The 17,588-nt window shown below is 48.6% G+C and overlaps 1 protein-coding gene and 2 long non-coding RNA genes across 11 annotated transcripts in view; 1 reads left to right on the forward strand and 2 right to left on the reverse strand.

Annotated features, from left to right (window-relative positions):
* LOC125110923 (uncharacterized) overlaps positions 1-4,769 on the reverse strand; it is a 64,245-nt gene extending 59,476 nt beyond the window's left edge. The window contains exon 1 of the long non-coding RNA XR_007130761.1: positions 4,672-4,769. This is a non-coding gene — a long non-coding RNA (uncharacterized LOC125110923). The remainder of the gene's footprint in view (positions 1-4,671) is intronic.
* CDHR3 (cadherin related family member 3) overlaps positions 1-17,588 on the forward strand; it is a 70,865-nt gene that overhangs the window by 16,035 nt on the left and 37,242 nt on the right. For all 9 annotated transcript variants that reach the window (XM_047752594.1, XM_047752595.1, XM_047752596.1 and 6 more), the window contains 3 exons: positions 3,417-3,514; positions 14,907-15,001; positions 15,756-15,860. In XM_047752594.1, the coding sequence (XP_047608550.1) occupies positions 3,417-3,514; positions 14,907-15,001; positions 15,756-15,860 (298 nt within the window). The remainder of the gene's footprint in view (positions 1-3,416; positions 3,515-14,906; positions 15,002-15,755; positions 15,861-17,588) is intronic.
* LOC125110924 (uncharacterized) lies at positions 4,894-15,646 on the reverse strand. The gene is made up of 3 exons (XR_007130762.1): positions 15,432-15,646; positions 8,787-8,958; positions 4,894-4,919 (listed from the first exon to the last, which is right to left on the reverse strand). It is a non-coding gene; the product is annotated as an uncharacterized LOC125110924 (long non-coding RNA).

Below are 17,588 nucleotides of genomic sequence, written 5' to 3' on the forward strand. Positions count from 1 at the left end.
AACCAGAGGCTCAGAGATCTTAAGTGGATCATCCCGGAGGAACTGGGGCTGAGCCCGTTACACAGTCACCACTGGGTACTGGCCATTGATGGACTTATTCATGCTCCCCATGCATGCTGACCTCTCCAGGGGAGTGTGTATTTGGGGTCTGCTACAGCGTAGGGACAATATAAGGGACTGGAGCCCAGTGTGACTTCCTGCACAATCGCCCCCAAGCTCAAGGCTTTGAGGGCCATCCCTACACTGACAACCCCCAAGTCCATCTTTTTTTGTTTTTGGGGTGGGGGTGGGGATTGCTGCTGTTGTTGTTTTACTATTATTATTATTATTTTTTTTTGGTCTTTTTGCCTTTTCTAGGGCCGCTCCCACAGCATATGGAAGTTCCCAGGCTAGGGGTCTAATCGGAGCTACAGCTGCCGGCCTTCGCCAGAGCCACTGCAACGCAGCATCCGAGCCTTGTCTTCAACCTACAGCACAGTTCACGGCAACGCCGGATCCTTAACCCACTGAGCAAGGCCAGGGACCAAACCCGCAACCTCATGGTTCCTAGTCGGATTTGTTAACCACTGTGCCGCAGCGGGAACTCCCTGCTGTTGTTGTTTTAGATTCAACCATCTTTATGAACCCGCCAGCATCACATAGTATACAGAATATCTCATTGTTTTCTCAAAGGGATCTACTTTAGGACATCACATTAAAAGTGAAAAGCCAAGTAAGGGGGCTACACTTCAACCAAGCATTTTAATATCCTCTGGACAAGGCAAGCTAGAGTCAATCACTTTACACAGTGTGAGATTAGTATTGTAAACTAACTAGGAAGCTGCTACATCAGCTTCTCCCTTTAACTCCCAACTCAAAAACTGTCTTACCCAACACCCCCGTTTGGATGTCTGATAGATATCTGTGATAGTGTGATTTATACATTTGGTCTTCATCCCCTCCTGGCACAGCGATCTTAAAACCCTGGGAATTTCCTAAATGATGAGTGGTAAAGGTGTCTTTTGTTGTGACTCTTGCACTCCACCTAAGGATGGGGACTGCTCACCAAAGGAACCAACCAGGTTGGAGAGTGGAGAGGGAGGAAGGGCTGGAGATTGAGTTAAATTGAGTTCAATCATCAATGGCCAATGATTTGATCCATCGTGCCTCTGTAACGAAGCCTCCATAAAAGCCCAAAAGGATGGGGTTCCAGAGAGCTTCTAGCTGGTGGAGCCAGAAGAGGGCCTGGGAGCTCTCTGTCCCTTATATTGCTCTCTGGATGTCTTCCTTCTGGCTGTTCCTGAGTTATGGCCTCTTATAATAAACCAATAATCGAGTGAGTAAAATTTTACCTGAGTCCACTAGAGAGTAAGCCCTTCTAGCAAATTACTCACATCTGAGGAGGGGCTTGTGGGAGCCTCCCACTAGAGCCAGCTGGTCAGAAAAAAAGAGGGCCACCTGGGCTTGTGATTGGCATCTGAAGGGGCAGGGCTGTCTTGTAGGACTGAGCCCTGCATCTGTGGGATCCGAGCACTCTGGATAGATAGCCTGAGAACTGAGTTGAGCACTCTGGATAGACAGCCTGAGAACTGAGTTGAGTTGTGGGACACCCGGCTGGTATTGGAGAATTGCTTGGTGTGTGGGAACCCCTACACATACGGAATTTGGGTTAAAAGACTCTAACATCTAAAATGTGCCTCCAAACTACTCTTGACTCCATCTCCCTCCCTGTCTCCCGGCACAGATTTGCTTCTGCTTCTCCCCTCTTCCCATTTTAATGAATGGCAACTCCATCTTTCCAGTTGTGGGAACCAAAACCGTGCAGTTATCCTTCAATCCCCTCTGTCTTTCACACCCAACATCAAATGCATTAGGAAGCCTCACCAGCTTCTAAGCCAGGAGGATCTAGCTGCTCCCCAGCATCTCCACCATGGCTCCCCCAGATCTCTGCAATGGCCTCCCTGCTCTGCCCTTAACTCGCTAGTGAATTCTTCGTACAGCAGCAAGAGGGATCCCATTACATGTCAGTTAAATCAAGTCACTCCTCTACTTCAAACCCTACAACAACTTCCAATCTCCTTCCAAGGAGAGGCGGGGTTTCCTTAAGACCCCACCAGATCTGGCAAACCCCTACCAACCACCTTGCTCCTCTGCTGCAGCCATCCTGCCTCCTCACCCATCTGTGAATATCGCAGGCACAATCCTATCTCGGCATCTTTGCATCTGCTGTTTCCTCCGCTCCTTCCCCTGCATCTCTATGTCCCCTTCTCATTAAGAATCTTGACTCCAATGTCAGTGAACCTTCCAGAAGCACATTAGGTAACATTTAACCCAACTCATGACACTCCTTTCACTTATTTTTCTCCAGAACGCTGCTCAGTAACATTCACATATTTTATGCATTTATTATCTCTATCTTCCCACTAGAACTCAGGCTTCAAGACAGCAGGGTTTTGTGTTTTGTCAACTGCTGTACTCCCAACATGTTGATCTGTGTTGGGTCCATGCTGAGAACTTGGTAAATATTTTGTGAGTGAAAGCATGAGCAGTGATAAAATGTGAGCTCAAGCTCAGATGTCAGACGCTTGGGTTTAAAATTTGTTTCTATTACTTGCCAGCTGAGACAACTTCCCAACTTCTCTGAGCCTGTTTCATTTGTAAAGTGGAGACAATTATAATACCTACTTTAGATGGCTGTTGTGAAGATGAAAGGAGCAAACATCTAAGTCCTCAGCACAGTGCCTCCAAAGGAATGAGTTAATGTTAAAATTCTCTCACCTCTCAGTAAGAGATGCCGGGGGGGGGGGGGGGGGGGGGGGGGGGGGGGGGGGGCGCCGAGCATGGCAGGCCCTGCTCCTCCCTCCCTCCCTGACTGCTGAGAACTCTAAAGCAGTTGAAATCCATTTTGGGTCCTTTTCTTAAGCTGCTATAACCCTCCCCCTCCCTTTTTCCATCTCCTCTCCGTTCCACCATACGGCGGCCTCTCATTTCAGAGACTCATTTCTGCTGAGATGCTAAGTGCACTTGAGGGGTGACCTTGGCTTGGCTGAGGAGGAATTTGCACGTGAAAGTGGCTGGAACCTAAGCAGCCTCGCCCTGGAGGTTCCCACCTGTAGTTACTTTCCACCTCTTGGCCCTTCTGGCCTCCCTCCCATCCTCCACCCCCAAACAGCAGTAGCCTAGCCGCCTCCCAACCCAGGAATTATGCAGACTTAATACTGCTTGGCCAACCCTAGCTCTTTATTAATTCACATAAATGGATCCACCCATGCCAGCTGGCCAGTGGTCTTTCTCGTGGCCTTTCTCATTGCTTTCTGCTTTCCTGCGGCACCAGTACACCTGGCTCCCTTTGACTGTGCACGGCAGTCCTGGTTTTGGAATTCCTTATTCCCTTTGTCTAAGAAAATGTTCTTTTGCCCCTTTGGATGCTGACATAGGTCTAGACCTCTCCATAGTGGAAGGAGCAAATCCTGGATTCCTTTACCAGTTTGAGGCCTTCGATCCTGAAGACACAAGACAAAACATACCACTCAGTGTAAGTCTCCTTGTTACATGGAAGAGGGGCTTTTCTATGTGCCCTTTGACCAGGAGCCTGGGGTCTCAGCGGGATGGGTTGCAGGGTGGAGGTGGTAGGAGGAACCTGGGTTGGGTGAGGGGGCTCGGGAGACAGACTCCCCTGAGTAGATCACGGCTCTGTGTGATCTTGGACGAGTTCTTAACCTCTCTGAGCTTCAATATCTTCATGTGGAAAATGGAAGAATAGTAGAATAGCACCTGCCCCAAAAGGGGGGTGTAAATATTAGTTGCTTTAAAGCCCCTTAGACCAGGGCCTGGTGTATCAAAACTGCCCGATCTTCTTAAATTCTAAGGCGATAAAAAATAGCTGTATTATTTTATTTATTTTTTGGTCTCACCCACGGCCTGTAGAAGTTCTTGGGCCAGGGATCGAGCCTGGGCCACAGCAGTGACCCAAGCCACAGCAATGACAATGCAGGATCCTCAACCTACTAGGCCACCAGGGAGCTCCTATATTATTTAAAAAATAAGCATAAAATGTATACCTCATAGGCAGGCGTTAACACTTCCTTCTCAAGAGATGAAGCCATGCTGCTTGGTGCCAAGTTTAAAAAAAAAAAATTAAAAGAAAGTCCCAGGAATTCCAAAGAAAAGGAGGAAATCCACAAAGAAAACAGGAGACTGTATCCTGGCGTGTTGCCTCTCGCTTCAGTCTGAGTCAGCTGATGGCTCTTCTCTCCCTTTTTAATCAGTTTCCTTAAGGGGCTGCCAGTGAAGCTCCTGTAGCCACTAACCCTCAGGCCAAGAAGCCTCTTAGCTTACTCCTGGGCAAGGATGCCTCAGCTCCTAGCTCTGCCCACCAACAGGCCTTGTGCACCCACTGCAGCAGGGCAGCCCAGGTTGGAGACAAAAAAGCAAAGCCAACGCCACCCGACTAAGCTTGGAGCAGGCAACCCTCCCGCAAACCCACCTTACGGAGAAGAGACTACTTGAAATCTGGCATTTGGCGAATTGGCAACACCAGGAGGCTCTCTCTGCATTGGTTCCCTGATTCGCAGTTTCAATAGGTCTACTTTCTCTAACGGGAGGAAGTGAGCTTTGGGAGTGAATTCCAGGACCAATATAATATGTTCCACAGGGTTTGCAACAAAGCTCTTTTAAGATTATTGAACATACCATAAGTTAGGGAATAGTTTGTTATCATTAGAAGATGATCCTTTCAGGGGGGTCCCGTTATGGTGCAGTGGAAATGAATCCAGCCAGTATCCATGAGGATGCGGGTTCGGTCCCTGGCCTCCCTCAGGTGAGGGAACGGTGTTGCCATAAGCTGTGATGAAGGTCACAGACACGGCTCAGATCCCATGTTACTGTGGCTGTGGTGTAGGCTGGCAGCTAGAGCTCCGATTCCACCTCTAACCTGGGAACTAAAAAAGAAAAAAAAAAAAAAAAAAGGTGATCCTTTTCTCAAACAACTAACCAACCAACCCATTCATTCATCCAAGATTCTATCTGCATGAATAAGTGATTTATACACAAACACTAAATAGGTCCCTACTACGTGCTAAGAGTAATACCAGATGCTTTAGATGCATGCTTATTAATAACACATTTGTTATATAAGTTTCAAATATGTTTGAAAGTAACAGCAAACTTAACCATAGTGGTGGATGTATGATTGTTTTTCTTCCATAACAAGAAGTCCAGAGGAAGGTCCCTGAACACTCCAGGGCTGGCACAGCTGTTACCATCAGAAACCTGGGCTCTTCCTATCTTTCTGCCCTTCCATCCAGTGCATGTTGGCTTTGTCCTCTTTTTGTTCACCTCATGATCACAGGGTGGCTGCTGTACCTCCAGTCTTTACCTCTAAGTTCCAGGAAAGGAGAAGAAGAAAAAAAGAAAGCAGGAAGGGGTGTAGAATAAAGGGGGGCATGCCAACCCAGTTTCTCCCTTTTTCGGTGGGAAAACAAAGTCCCTCCTAAAAACCTTACCCAGGAGTGTTTTGTGGCCAAAACTGTGGCCTATGGCCACTGTTGCATAACGGTGACTAGGAGAAAAGAGATTTGGGATGGCGAATAAGTCAGCAACTGAAAGCATAGTACCTCCCTGATACCTTTAGTTTATTTCAACATTTATCAAGAATCCACGATGTGCCAGGTTTTCTATTAGATGCTGTGGATACAAAGATGAGTAAGACACATCTCTGTACCTCTAGAAGTTTACAGTCTGGATGGGAGACATTCATGCACACACCAAATAATAACTCGTAAGATCATCACTATGAAGTCTGTACAAGAACCAGTCGGGGCAGAGTGGAAGGAATCTCAGCTGTGAAGGAAAATATTTATTTATTTATTATCATTATTATTATTATTATTATTATTTTTTGCTATTTCATGGGCCGCTCCCGCAGCATATGGAGGTTCCCAGGCTAGGGGTCGAATCGGAGCTGTAGCCACAGGCCTACGCCAGAGCCACAGCGATGCGGGCTCCGAGACGCGTCTGCAACCTACACCACAGCTCATGGCAACGCCAGATCCTTAACCCACTGAGCAAGGGCAGGGACCTTAACCTCGTTAACCACTACGCCACGGCAGGAACTCCCGGAAAATATTTATTTTTAAATCTCCACTTTTAATGTGTCTTCCCAGAATTAGGCAAAAGGAACAAAGTCATGGCCACTTCAAAAAACCTCCCAAGGCGTTCCCATCATGGCGCAGTGGAAACGAATCCGACTAGGAACCATGAGGTTGTGGGTTCGATCCCTGGCCTCGCTCAGGGTTAAGGATTCGGTGTTGCCATGAGCTGTGGTGTAGATTGCAGAGGCAGCTTGGATCCCGTGTTGCTGTGGCTGTGGTATAGGTCGGCAGCTACAGCTCCGATTTGACCCCTAGCGTGGGAACCTCCATATGCTGCGGGTGCGGCCCTAAAAAGCAAAAAACAAACAAAACAAACAAAAAAAACCCACCTCCCAGATCAGTTTGTTACCCTTTCAGATGACAGGAAAGCCCAGGTGAGGAGCAAATATAGCAGGTGTTGCTCCCTTAAAAGAAAATGTAATGCCACCAAAGGGTGTCGGAGAACAGCTGCAGGGGCTTGGAACCTGGAACCGGGTGGCTGCAACGTGGCTTCTGCAGCAAGTTTAGGAGTTGTCTGGGGAGGGGACACTTGAAGTTGCAGCAAAAATTGTTAATGAAGCATTTAACACCTGGGCTGGGATGAACAGCTGCACGGAACATCGACACTCAGCCCACAGGCGCAGTGAACATAATCTAGAAGGAACCTTTCCCAGACTAGCAAAAGGTAATAACTGGTCAGGGCTAACATACCTTTGTACATAGACATTTTATTCTGGCTGCTTGGGGGTATGAAATGACATATTCTGCTCTGTACAAGTGGAAAGGAGATGGGTTAATTTGCTATTGACCAAACCTGAGCTTCTCAACCCTGGCTGTAAATCAAAACCACCAGAGGAACTTTAAAAAGCACAGAGATCTGGGTCCCTCCCGCTAAGGGTCTCCTGTGATTGGCCCGGGCTGTGGCCTAGGCATCAGGTGTTTAAAGCCCCGGAGTGACCTCTTATGCAGCCAGGATTGAGAACCGCTGCTTTTTCTTTTTTAATGGAAGTCTAGTTGCCATAAAGATGTTATATAAGTTACAGGTGTACAACATAATGAATCACAGTTTTTAAAGGTTATACTCCATTTATGGTTATTATAAAATATTGGCTATATTCCCTGTCTTGTAAATACGTCTTATTTTATACCTAATAGTTTGTACCGCTTAACCCTCATATTGGCCCTCCCCCAGGCCCTCTCCCCACTAGCTTGTTTTCTCAATCTGTGAGTCTGCTTCTTTGTTGTTATAGTCACTGGTTGTATTTTTTAGATTCCACATATAGGTGATATGATCTGTTATTTATTTTTCTCTGTCCGACTTATTTTGCTGCTTTAAGACACTGTTGCCCATACGTCCCAGGCTGCTTCCCTTAGAGTTTTGGATTCTGTGGGTCTGGGGTGGGCCTGGGACTCTCTATACTTGCCAGCTCCCTCGGGCAATATGTCTGGTCAGAAAGGCTGGGAACACTGGTTTAGGAGTGTTTCCCAGAGGGTGTTCAGGCCCCTGCATGAGAACATACCTAGGATGCTTCCAAAAATGCATGAGAACACCAAAGTGGACCCCAAGCTTACCAGGTGATTCTGATGCCCTCTGGGACCCACTGACCTGAGCAAGCACGCCAGGCTTTAAGAAAAGGCAAAGCATGTGCAGGACGCTACCTAGACTTGGTTCGTGCCTGTCATCTTACCTGGTGGGTTCCAGGAGTCACCTTGCTGGTGGCAGCAACTAGAGGAGAAGGATGAATTTAAAAATAACTCTAAGAAGTTCCCGTCGTGGCTCAGCGGAACGAATCCGACTGGTATCCATGAGGATATGGGATTGATCCTTAACCTCACTCAGTGGATTAAGGATCCAGTGTTGTCGTGAGCTGTGGTGTGGGTTGCAGACGTGGCACGGATCCCGTGTTGCTGTGGCTGTGGTGTAGGCTGGCAGCTACAGCTTCACTTCGACCCCTAGCCTGGGAACCTCTGTATGCTGCAGTTGCGACCCTAAAAAGTAAAAAATAAAATAAAAATAACTCCAGGACATGTCTGGAACCCCCAACAAATCCTACCCCCTTATCCAGCTTAGTAAATTGAAACTGTGTGTCACAGTTTCAGTGTGTAAAATGGCAGCTGAGACAGAAAACACTGGTATTTGCTCCCTCTCTTTTAGAGAAAGTTTAAAAGCACACAGCTGTGCATTGGTGGGACCTACACTGCTCAATAGAGCCAGACTGTGAGCCAGAAATGAGTGCTGTGTGGTTTCAATAGTAGCCCCATTAAAAAAGTAAAATGGGAGTTCCCATCGCGGCACAGTGGAAACGAATCTGACTAGGAACCATGAGGTTGCGGGTTTGATCCCTGGCCTCGCTCAGTGGGTTAAGGATCCGGCGTTGCCATGAGCTGTGGTGTAGCATCTAGCGTTGCTGTGGCTCTGGCGTAGGCTGGTAGCTGTAGCTCTAATTCGACCCCTAACATGGGAACCTCCAACATGCTGCGAATGCAGCCCTTAAAAAAAGGACAAAAAGACCAAAAAAAAAAAAGGTAATACTAAGCAGGTGGAATTCACTTCAATAGAGTTAAACTCAGTATATCCAAACTATGATCATTTCAACACACAAACAATATAAAAATGATGAATGAGATAGTCTACATTCTTCTTCATAGCAAGTCTTCCGACTTTGTATTTCATACCTTGAGCTCATCTCCTTTCGGACCAGCTCCAGTGCCCATGCTCTGTAGTCACAGGTGCCCGTGGTGGGTGGCTTCTGGGTTGGACAGTGCGCAGAGACCCAGCCTTTGTGGCTCCTGTCTGTGCATCTTCTGAGTTGTGATGGGTGCAGGCGGGAGCAGGCTCAGAGGCAAGCTTCAGGACACAAAGCCATGCAGGGTGGTCCCTTTCTCCACTTCCTGAAGGCAGCTCTATGGGCTCCCCACCTCCCACCCAACCCCCACACTCCCCTCCCCCCGGCTACTTGGAAATGGCCACAGTGATGGCAGCTAAGCCCCCTTGGAGACTCAAGGACGTTAATCAGTTGCACAGCTGGAGGCAAAGTGATCTAGTGCAGCAATTCCTCCATTAAGGGGCTTTCTTGTGGCCTTTCCATTAGGGAAGGACTTTTGCATAAAGCGAAATGTGCTTTGTCTTTACCGGGGCAGACAAAGGATGAAATTAAAAGAGCAATAACGTTGCTACCAGGAGGGCAGCTGGGGAAGTAACTCTCTCTGCCTCCACCTTGCTCATGGCTCTGGGACGAGGCAGCATCTTTCAATCTTCTGGGAATAAAGGATCCTCTTACGCTGATCCTGGATGGGACTTCTCAGATCCCTTGAACAGCCAACCCCCTATTTCCTGGCTAGTAAGGGAAGGAAGCAAGGCCTTTCCGGGAGCCAGGTGACACCACTGAGAACTGAGGGATCCTTGCCCAGCTGGCACTCAGCCCTTTCTACCTGGTTTGGCAAATTGTCTGCCCCTTTCTTTCCTGGGTGATCCTGCACTTCCTGCTCCCCAGGCACCTCCACCTCCTCCACAGACACTTGCACACACACCCCTACTCCTCACCGCCCCCAGGCATCTGCCTGACTCTGGAGTCATCGCTGGAAGTCTTTGCAAAACACTTTCTCGTCCAGATTCTTGTGAAAATGCTTGAGAAAGGAAAAGCAGTGCTATTGGACAGTTCCTACACCAAATATATTGGTGAGGGGGACTTTCTCCAATAGAAGAGGGCCACTGTCCTTAAGATTAGGGAAGCCTGAATCAAAGGCTGATTATGGAAAAGGACTGACAATACGGAGAGCATAGAATCTGCAGCTTACTCGGGAAAAGACTCTAGCTCTACCGTTTTGCATTTACACCCGTGGCCCTTCTTAAAAACAAATACTTGTCAGAGTTCCCTGTTGGCCTAGCGGTTAAGGATCTGGCATTGTCACTGCTGTGGCTCATTGCCACTGCTGTACCTGCAGTGGCGTGCAGGTACAGTCAACTCCCCCCAAAAAACAAAAACAAACAAAAACCAAACCACCTAGCTCACCCTCACAACAATGCATACACAGCTTTTTTTACAAATGGTAGGTTTTGTTTTTTCCTCCTAAGCGCCCTTCACTCCCACTCCCTGCCCCCATCTCTCCCCTCTGAGCTGGTTTGGGGTAGAATAGAAGGAAAGAGGAGAACTGAGGCTTTTACAAAATACTCAGCTTACACTGAAAAGTTCTAGGACTGTGGTGTCAGCTTGATAACTTGGCTGCTTTGTCTGGGCCCTCTGCCGGTTGGGCACATTCTTAGTGGCTTGGTAGAGCCCCTGGCACTCCCTGGACTTGGGAGAAGGTCCTTCCCTCTGGAAACTTGGCCTCTGGATGTGGACGGCTCCGTTCCTACGAGCTGGGAGGCTGAATTCTAGCTGCTTGATTCCACCGCAGGCCTGAAAGCAACTGATGGCTGCAAACCCCGCACGGGTTGAATCATTATTCGCCTGTGACTCCAACTGCAGCAGCAGGGGAGCCGCCCCGGAGGCGGCGAGCCCTCCCCGGGGAGCCTGACATTTCGGGAAACTGGGCCAGCTCCCTCGCAACCTCCTTTCTCCCCTCACTGAAGCCACAAGGAAGGATGAATGGGGCAGGAAGCGCGCACGCGCCTCGTCCTCCACCCAGCAGCTCTGTATCCCTGAGCAAAGCGCAGCTGCCAAGGGGCTGCAAACAGAGAAACCTGGGGTGGTGGTAAAAGAATATTCCCCGCTGGGAGGCTGGCGAGCTTGTCTGACAAGCATTTGTTCACCGAATTGATCTGATTACTCAGGACTTTTCTTAGCCAGTACCAGAGCACGGAGGAACTGCCGTTGCTTTTCATTCTATTTAATTTCTGTTTTCCAAGAATGAATATCAAGGGAGCAGCTTTGATTAAACAAGCCTTTAAAAAGGGGAGAGAATGCCAGATTTTACAGAAAGCTTTGCTGAGTCGCTGGCAAATGGCCACATGACACAATATTTTTAGTCTATGGATATTATCTCCTTTCTAAGTACAAAACTGCTATTCCCATTAACACAAGCTTGTAGGTTCAGGGATAAAGGAAATTACCCTGGCTCTAAAAGGAAAAAAAAAAAATCAGGATTCCAGGAAATCAGCCTCTTAATAAAAATTTAAAAGAAATTCCCCGTGTTCCGTTCTTACAGTTCACCCTTTCTGTCTGCGGCTGTTGCTTTTTTCTTGCTTGCTGAGACTGGAGACAGAGCTAGAGAAGGTTTCATACTCAAGTCTAGTATTATCGAACTGAAACAGATTTTTTTTATAAAGGTTGGCAAGATTTTTGTTGTCGCCTTTTGGTTTGCTTTAAGATTCTTTAAGGGAGAATGCTGGTTTCAGGTGGGAAATAGGAGCGAAGAAAGCCCCAACATTTAACATTTAACACATTTTTTTTTCCTTTTTAGGGTCCCGCCTGAGGCATATGGAAGTTCCCCGGCTAGGGGTCCAATTGGAGCTGCAGCTGCCAGCCTATGCCACAGTCTCAGCAACGTGAGATTCAAGACGGGTCTGTGACCTACACCACAGGTCACAGCAACACTGGATCCTTAACCCACTGAGCCAGGCCAGGGATTGACCCTGCATCCTCATGGATACTAGTCGGGTTCTTAACCTGCTGAGCCACTAGGGGAACTCCTCATTTAACAAATATTTATGGAGCATCTACAGTGTGTTAGACATAGAGATAGAGCAGCAAATAAAATGAAGCCCTTCCCCTCCGGGAGCTCGCATTCTAACTCGACAGTAGTAGCTAACAAATCTGAAGGGCTTACCACTGCTAGGTAATGTTCTAGAACTTTATGTGATCGCCCCATGGGGCAGGCCCTATCATTATTCCTCTTTGTTGCACAAGCTGTCACACAGGAAAGTGGGAGAACCAAGATTCAGATTCAACAGGCTGGCGGCAGAGCCTCCTCACTACTCAAATGCCCCAATTAGTGATTCATGTTCCAGATGGGTCTGAACCCTCCTTCTCTGTCCCTATCACATCCGATATTTATCCCCCTTGGAGCCCCTGTTCCTCAGCTTCTGTGTGTCCCTTCAGTTGAGCATCACCTTTTGCAGAGCAGAGCTGTCATCTCCGTATCCCAAGACCTTCCACTGTTTGGGACCAACCAGGTCTGGGGACCTATCTCCAGCGTGTTTCAAAGCTCACATGGAAAGGTGTCCAGATTCAGGTGCATCTAGTAAATTCCCCCAGGGGACTCTGAACCCTGCCGTTCCAGCACCTCCAGCTGAGGCTCTGATCTGTGGCCATGTGAGGACTCTCTTCGGGGAAGCGCTGCTCACAAAGCCAGGACTACCCCATGTGCTGCCAGCTGCAGGCCCGCACAGTGAGCTGGAGAGTCACTGGGGGGCTTGGGATTTAAAGGGCACACCTTTGGGAGTTCCCATCATGGCTCAGCAGAAACAAATCTGATTAGCATCCATGAAGATGCAGGTTCCATCCCTGGCCTCACTCAATGGGTTGAGGATCCGGTGTTGCCGTGAGCTGTGGTGTAGGTCACAGATGGGGCTCAGATCTGGCGTTGCTGTGGCTCTGGCATAGGCCAGTAGCTACAGCTCCGATTGGACCCCTAGCCTGGGACCCTCCATGTGCCGTGAGTGCAGCCCTAAAATTAAAAAAATAAATAAATAAAGGGCACACCTTTTAGCGCTGCCAATGTGCTTATGCAATTTGAGGGGAGGGGGCAGCTGGGAGAAGGGCACTCCTTGGCCTGGCCCAAATATTTCCTGTTAGAAATGGGTTGGAACCCCCTAAGTGACCAGCAAGACAGACTTAGTAACATAAGCCCTTACAGTGGAATGCCGTATCATCATTAACCAAGCAGGCTATAAAATAAGGCTTAAGAATGTTCATAAACTCTAAATAAAAAGAACGAAATATTATGATTTTGGTTAGAACATTATCTCAATTGTTTGGAGGGGGCATGTTTGCACAGAAGAGAATGAAGGCTATTCATGAAAATAATGAGATTTTACAAGTGACTAACATTGAATTTCTTTTTTAACTCTCCCATCTTTCCCAATTTTTGTGTTAAAAATATGTTCATTCCAACTAGGAAAAAAATGTTATTAAATAATCAATGGAAAGTAAACACTTTAAAAAGTGGTTTAAAAATTGTATATTGGCCCCGAAGGAGAGCGCTCATCTATTTTCTGTGCAGTTGCTCTTTTCTATGGGGAGCTCAGCTGCCATCACAACACAGCAAATCACTGGGTTGGAAAGCGTGGCTGGCGTTTCCTTTCATTCTAGACTTCAGGGGCTGTGGCTCTGGTTGCAAAACCTCCACTTACGATCTGCTCCAGAGATTATCCCTCATCTTAGTGGGAAATAATGAAACCTTCTGCCCTGAGAGCCCTTTGGAACAAATGGCTATAAATATGTAAGCCTCACGACTTGCCACAAGGCTTCCACATTTGACAGTGTTCATCCTGATTTAATCATTCACCATAGTGCAGAGAAGTAGTTGGTGGTCTCACCCCCAAATTACAGGCAAGGAGGGGGCTTGTCCCAGGTCCTGAGGTGAGAACCATAGCTTAGCCTCAGCTCTTTTGATCCAGGGCCTGCCCCTGCTTCTTGACTCTACCACATGAGCAAGGAAGCAATTCTGGCTTTTTTTTTTTTTTGGTCTTTTGTGTTTTTAGGGCCATACCCGCAACATATGGAGGTTCCCAGGCTAGGGGTCTAATCAGAGCTGTTGCTACCGGCCTATGTCAGAGCCACAGCAACATCAGATTTGAGCCATGTCTGCGACCTACACTACAGCTCACAGCAACGCTGGATCCTTAACCCACTGAGCAAGGCCAGGAATAAATCCTGCAACCTCATGGTTCCTAGTCGGATTCATTTCCTCTGAGCCAGGATGGAAACTCCAAGGAAGCAATTCTGATGAGCACCCGTGGGTGGACAAGGGTGGGGCTCCTATGGGCTGGCCCTCAGTGGGATGTACAAATAAGCCTGTGTTCCCATCAGAGCCAGTGGTGCTGGTCCTCATGAGAGCTGGGCTCAGCACTGGGAACCAAGGAGGACAAAGATTCTCAACACCCCAAGATGTGTCAAGACTTGACCAGTGGCCATGGCCCTGAGATTGAATGTTAAAATGTTAGTCTATATCCCCAGAGCAGTTTCCAGCTTGGACTCCAGGCCCTGCTAAGGTTCATTCTCTCATACTTGTTTCCTCTTTCCCTTCCATCCTTTCATACCCCATTATATCCTGAGTTCTTTTAAGGGTAGAGACCAGACTGTATTTGCTTTAGTATTGTCCTATTTCCTAACGCAAGGAAGCTGTGTTTAAACAGGTTGGTTAAAATCAAGACATAGAATCAAAGCCAGAAGTTATCCGGGGAAGCAGAAATGAGAATATGGTAATGGGGATAAGGAGGCTGAACTCAGAAGAGGGGCACCATTTATAGTCATTCTGTAATTGACCCAGTGACCAGTTTCTCAGGGTGCAGCCCAGAAGGGTCAGAGGCTCAGACCAACTGATCCAGAGCTTTCTTGAAGCAAGAACCATTAAGTCTGAGAACCGTTCCTTTGGGTCTCATTCTGATGCATCAAAAATGTTCTACATGCCAAGAATATAAAATGGGAACTAGAAGTTCCCTGGTGGCCTAGTAGTTAAGGATCTGGCATCGTCACGGCTGTGGCTCAGGTTTGATCCCCAACCCGGGAACTTCTCCATGCCAAAGGCATGGCCAAAAATAAAAATAAAAAATAAAATAGGAACTGAATAAACTCATCTCCCAAGGAAAGTTGCATAGGTGTGCTTAGTTATATTTTTTCCCTTGTCTTTTAGTATTTCCTGATTCCGTCTTCAGAGAATTTCACAATGTCCAATAATGCGACCTTCTTCTCCACAACAGAATTTGACTTTGAAGCAGGACACAGGAGGTATGGCCTTTGCCAATGACCTTGCTTGAAGTACCTTTTATCTGAGGGTCCAGGAGCAGGCATAGTGCAGCTTGAGGCCCTGAATGGTTTACTAACTTGCTACAAGTTTCAGAGGGTAGGGAGCTCCAAAGAGGAAGAAGTCAGGCCATTATCTGGAAGGCCTCCTTCCCGTCCAAAATTCATCTCCAGATCACAAGAATGAAGGTTCCCAAAGCATTTGGAAGATGGCCCTGGATGCCCTTCTGGCTGTGGAGAGGCAGCCATCAGAGCTGTTTGCCGACATTAAGCTGAAAAGTGAAAGCGAGCAGGTCTCTGAGGAAAAAAGTGATGAGAGGCGAGGGTTTGAGGGTGAAAACACACAGCTCTTGGGTTCAACAGGGCCTGGCTCTGGGCTTTGTGCTGGGGGTGAGAACCAGGGCTGGTTACTTACCCCGGGGCAGCCTCGGTCTCCTCACGTGGGTGTACCGGACACTTTGCAGGGATATCCTGGGGAAGGATGGAGTCAGAGGGTGCGGCCTGGCAGTGCGTGGTGGCGGCTGTGACCAATGACTGTAGGATGAGCAATGGAGCCAGTGGGGTCTTAGAAACAGGAAAGAAGGGTGGATGTAGCAGGTCTGACTCCACGGGGCACATGGAGAGGGTAGCCAGAACGGGGGGCAGACGCTTTCCTCCCTCCCCCATTTTGATGTCGGGCCAGCAAAGCTTGACTCCCTGACTTAGCGCCCCCCCCCGCCTCCCGCCCCCCGCCCCACAGTTACCATTTCGTGGTGGAAGTGAAAGACAGCCAAGGGCTCAAAGCCTCCACAGCGCTCCGGATAAACATCGTGAACATCAACGACGAGGTGCCTCGCTTTACCAGGTAGACGTGGGGGTGAGGGGCTGGGGGAGGGGGCGCTCCACGGGCTGGACCACCATCTCTCTCTCAGGTGGCCGAGCCTCGTCGGACACATTTCATACAAGACAGAGGGAAGCCCTTGGACAAGACACAAGCCCTCCAGATCTTGTGTCCTTTATCTGGGGTTCTGGACTTGCATCTTGCACCTCGGCTCCCCCTGCCTCCACGCCCCCACATACACGTGCACTGTGGGATCCTGGGTATGGGTGGGGGGACGCAGGCGCAATGTCCTGTGGCAGGGCTTTGCTCCTGGGCATGGGTGAAAGTGAAACATAAGGCAGGTGCTTGCACAGTAGAGGGCTCACCGCTCCTAACAGCAGACTCCGCTGTCAGGACGGAGGAAAGGGCTCTCTGCCTCCGGGGTCTGCCCACGGCTGGGTGCTCTAATTTCCTCCTGCCGTGGGGGATCCAGAAAGGAGACCTGGCTGTGTCTGGTGGCTCCTGCGTCCAGCAGAGGTGAGGAAGGTAAGTGAGCGAATCTGATAGAGGCAGCCTGCGGGAGTGTGCCCGGCACCTGCCCAGGCACAAATGGGAGACCAGAGCCTATCATAGGTTGGGGTCTAGGAGGGGGAGATGGGCTTTTGAGCTAGCATATGACCCTGCCAACAGCCTGGCCTACTGGTTACAAGACTCTGCCTGCCCCAGTTGCTGACCTGGGCTCAAGGAACCAGCCACCAGGAAACTGGAAAATCCCCTGCTTGGGTTAACTGTATTTATGGCTGTGAATAAATTCAGCTCAGGAGACTCCACCAACAAAAAGCCACTGAGCCCCAGAACTATGTAGAATGCTTGCAAAAGTATTCTCAGGTTGGTGGGTATTAAGGCTACTCCTTTCACAGGCTCACCTGGTGCCTTTTGGCAAAAGACACCGCAGTTGTGAAACTTCTGGATTGTGATCACAGTCTACAGCCCAGGTGCTGGGTGTCCTCACGGAGGGAATGGCAGCAGACACCCCCACATCATGCTTCCCATCCAAGCCTGTGGCCAGATGCAGCTCAGAAGGTTGCCCAGTGCATTTCTGCTGATGGGCTCCTCCAGGGTCAGCATAGAGGCAATTTATAAATAGTTGCAACATCCCAGCCTGGATTCAGACTCAAGTCTTAGCCAACCCAGCAATGCAGACCCATCAGTAATCCCTAGAGGAAGGTGATGGCCACGGGTCTCAAGCTAGCATGCTCTGCAATGCCCTCCCCACACCCCTAGTCTGTAAGGTGGAAGAGCAGACGAAAGGAGCTTCAAAGGAGAAAATGATGAGTTCCCCCAAGGAGCAGAACTCGTAGGCCATCTGATTTGGACTGTGTCTTCCAAAATAAAGCAACCGAGTTCCCTTGTGGCACAGTGGGTTAAGGACCTGGTGTTGCCCCAGCTATGGTGCAAGCTGCAACTGTGGTGCGGGTGTGGTGTGGCCTGGGAACTTCCCCAAGCTGCAGGCTCAGCCAGAAAATTTAAAAAATTAAAAATAAAGCTACTGGGCTCAGCTCAAAGAGAACATGACCTTGGCTGTTTTGGGGGGCCCTTGAGATTGGTCTAGAGCTCTGGTTCTCATTTTTGGTTTGAGAGATGAACCTGTTAGGCTCCATCCCAGACAGGAAGCATGACCTATGTGACCATTTAATAGTTTTTTTTCTTTTTAAGTTGGCTTTTTTTTTTTTTTTTTGTCTTGTTAGGGCTGCACCTGAGGCATATGGAAGT

The sequence above is a fragment of the Phacochoerus africanus genome, chromosome 11 (assembly GCF_016906955.1).
Source record: "Phacochoerus africanus isolate WHEZ1 chromosome 11, ROS_Pafr_v1, whole genome shotgun sequence".
In the NCBI taxonomy this organism is placed as follows: Eukaryota; Metazoa; Chordata; class Mammalia; order Artiodactyla; family Suidae; genus Phacochoerus; species Phacochoerus africanus.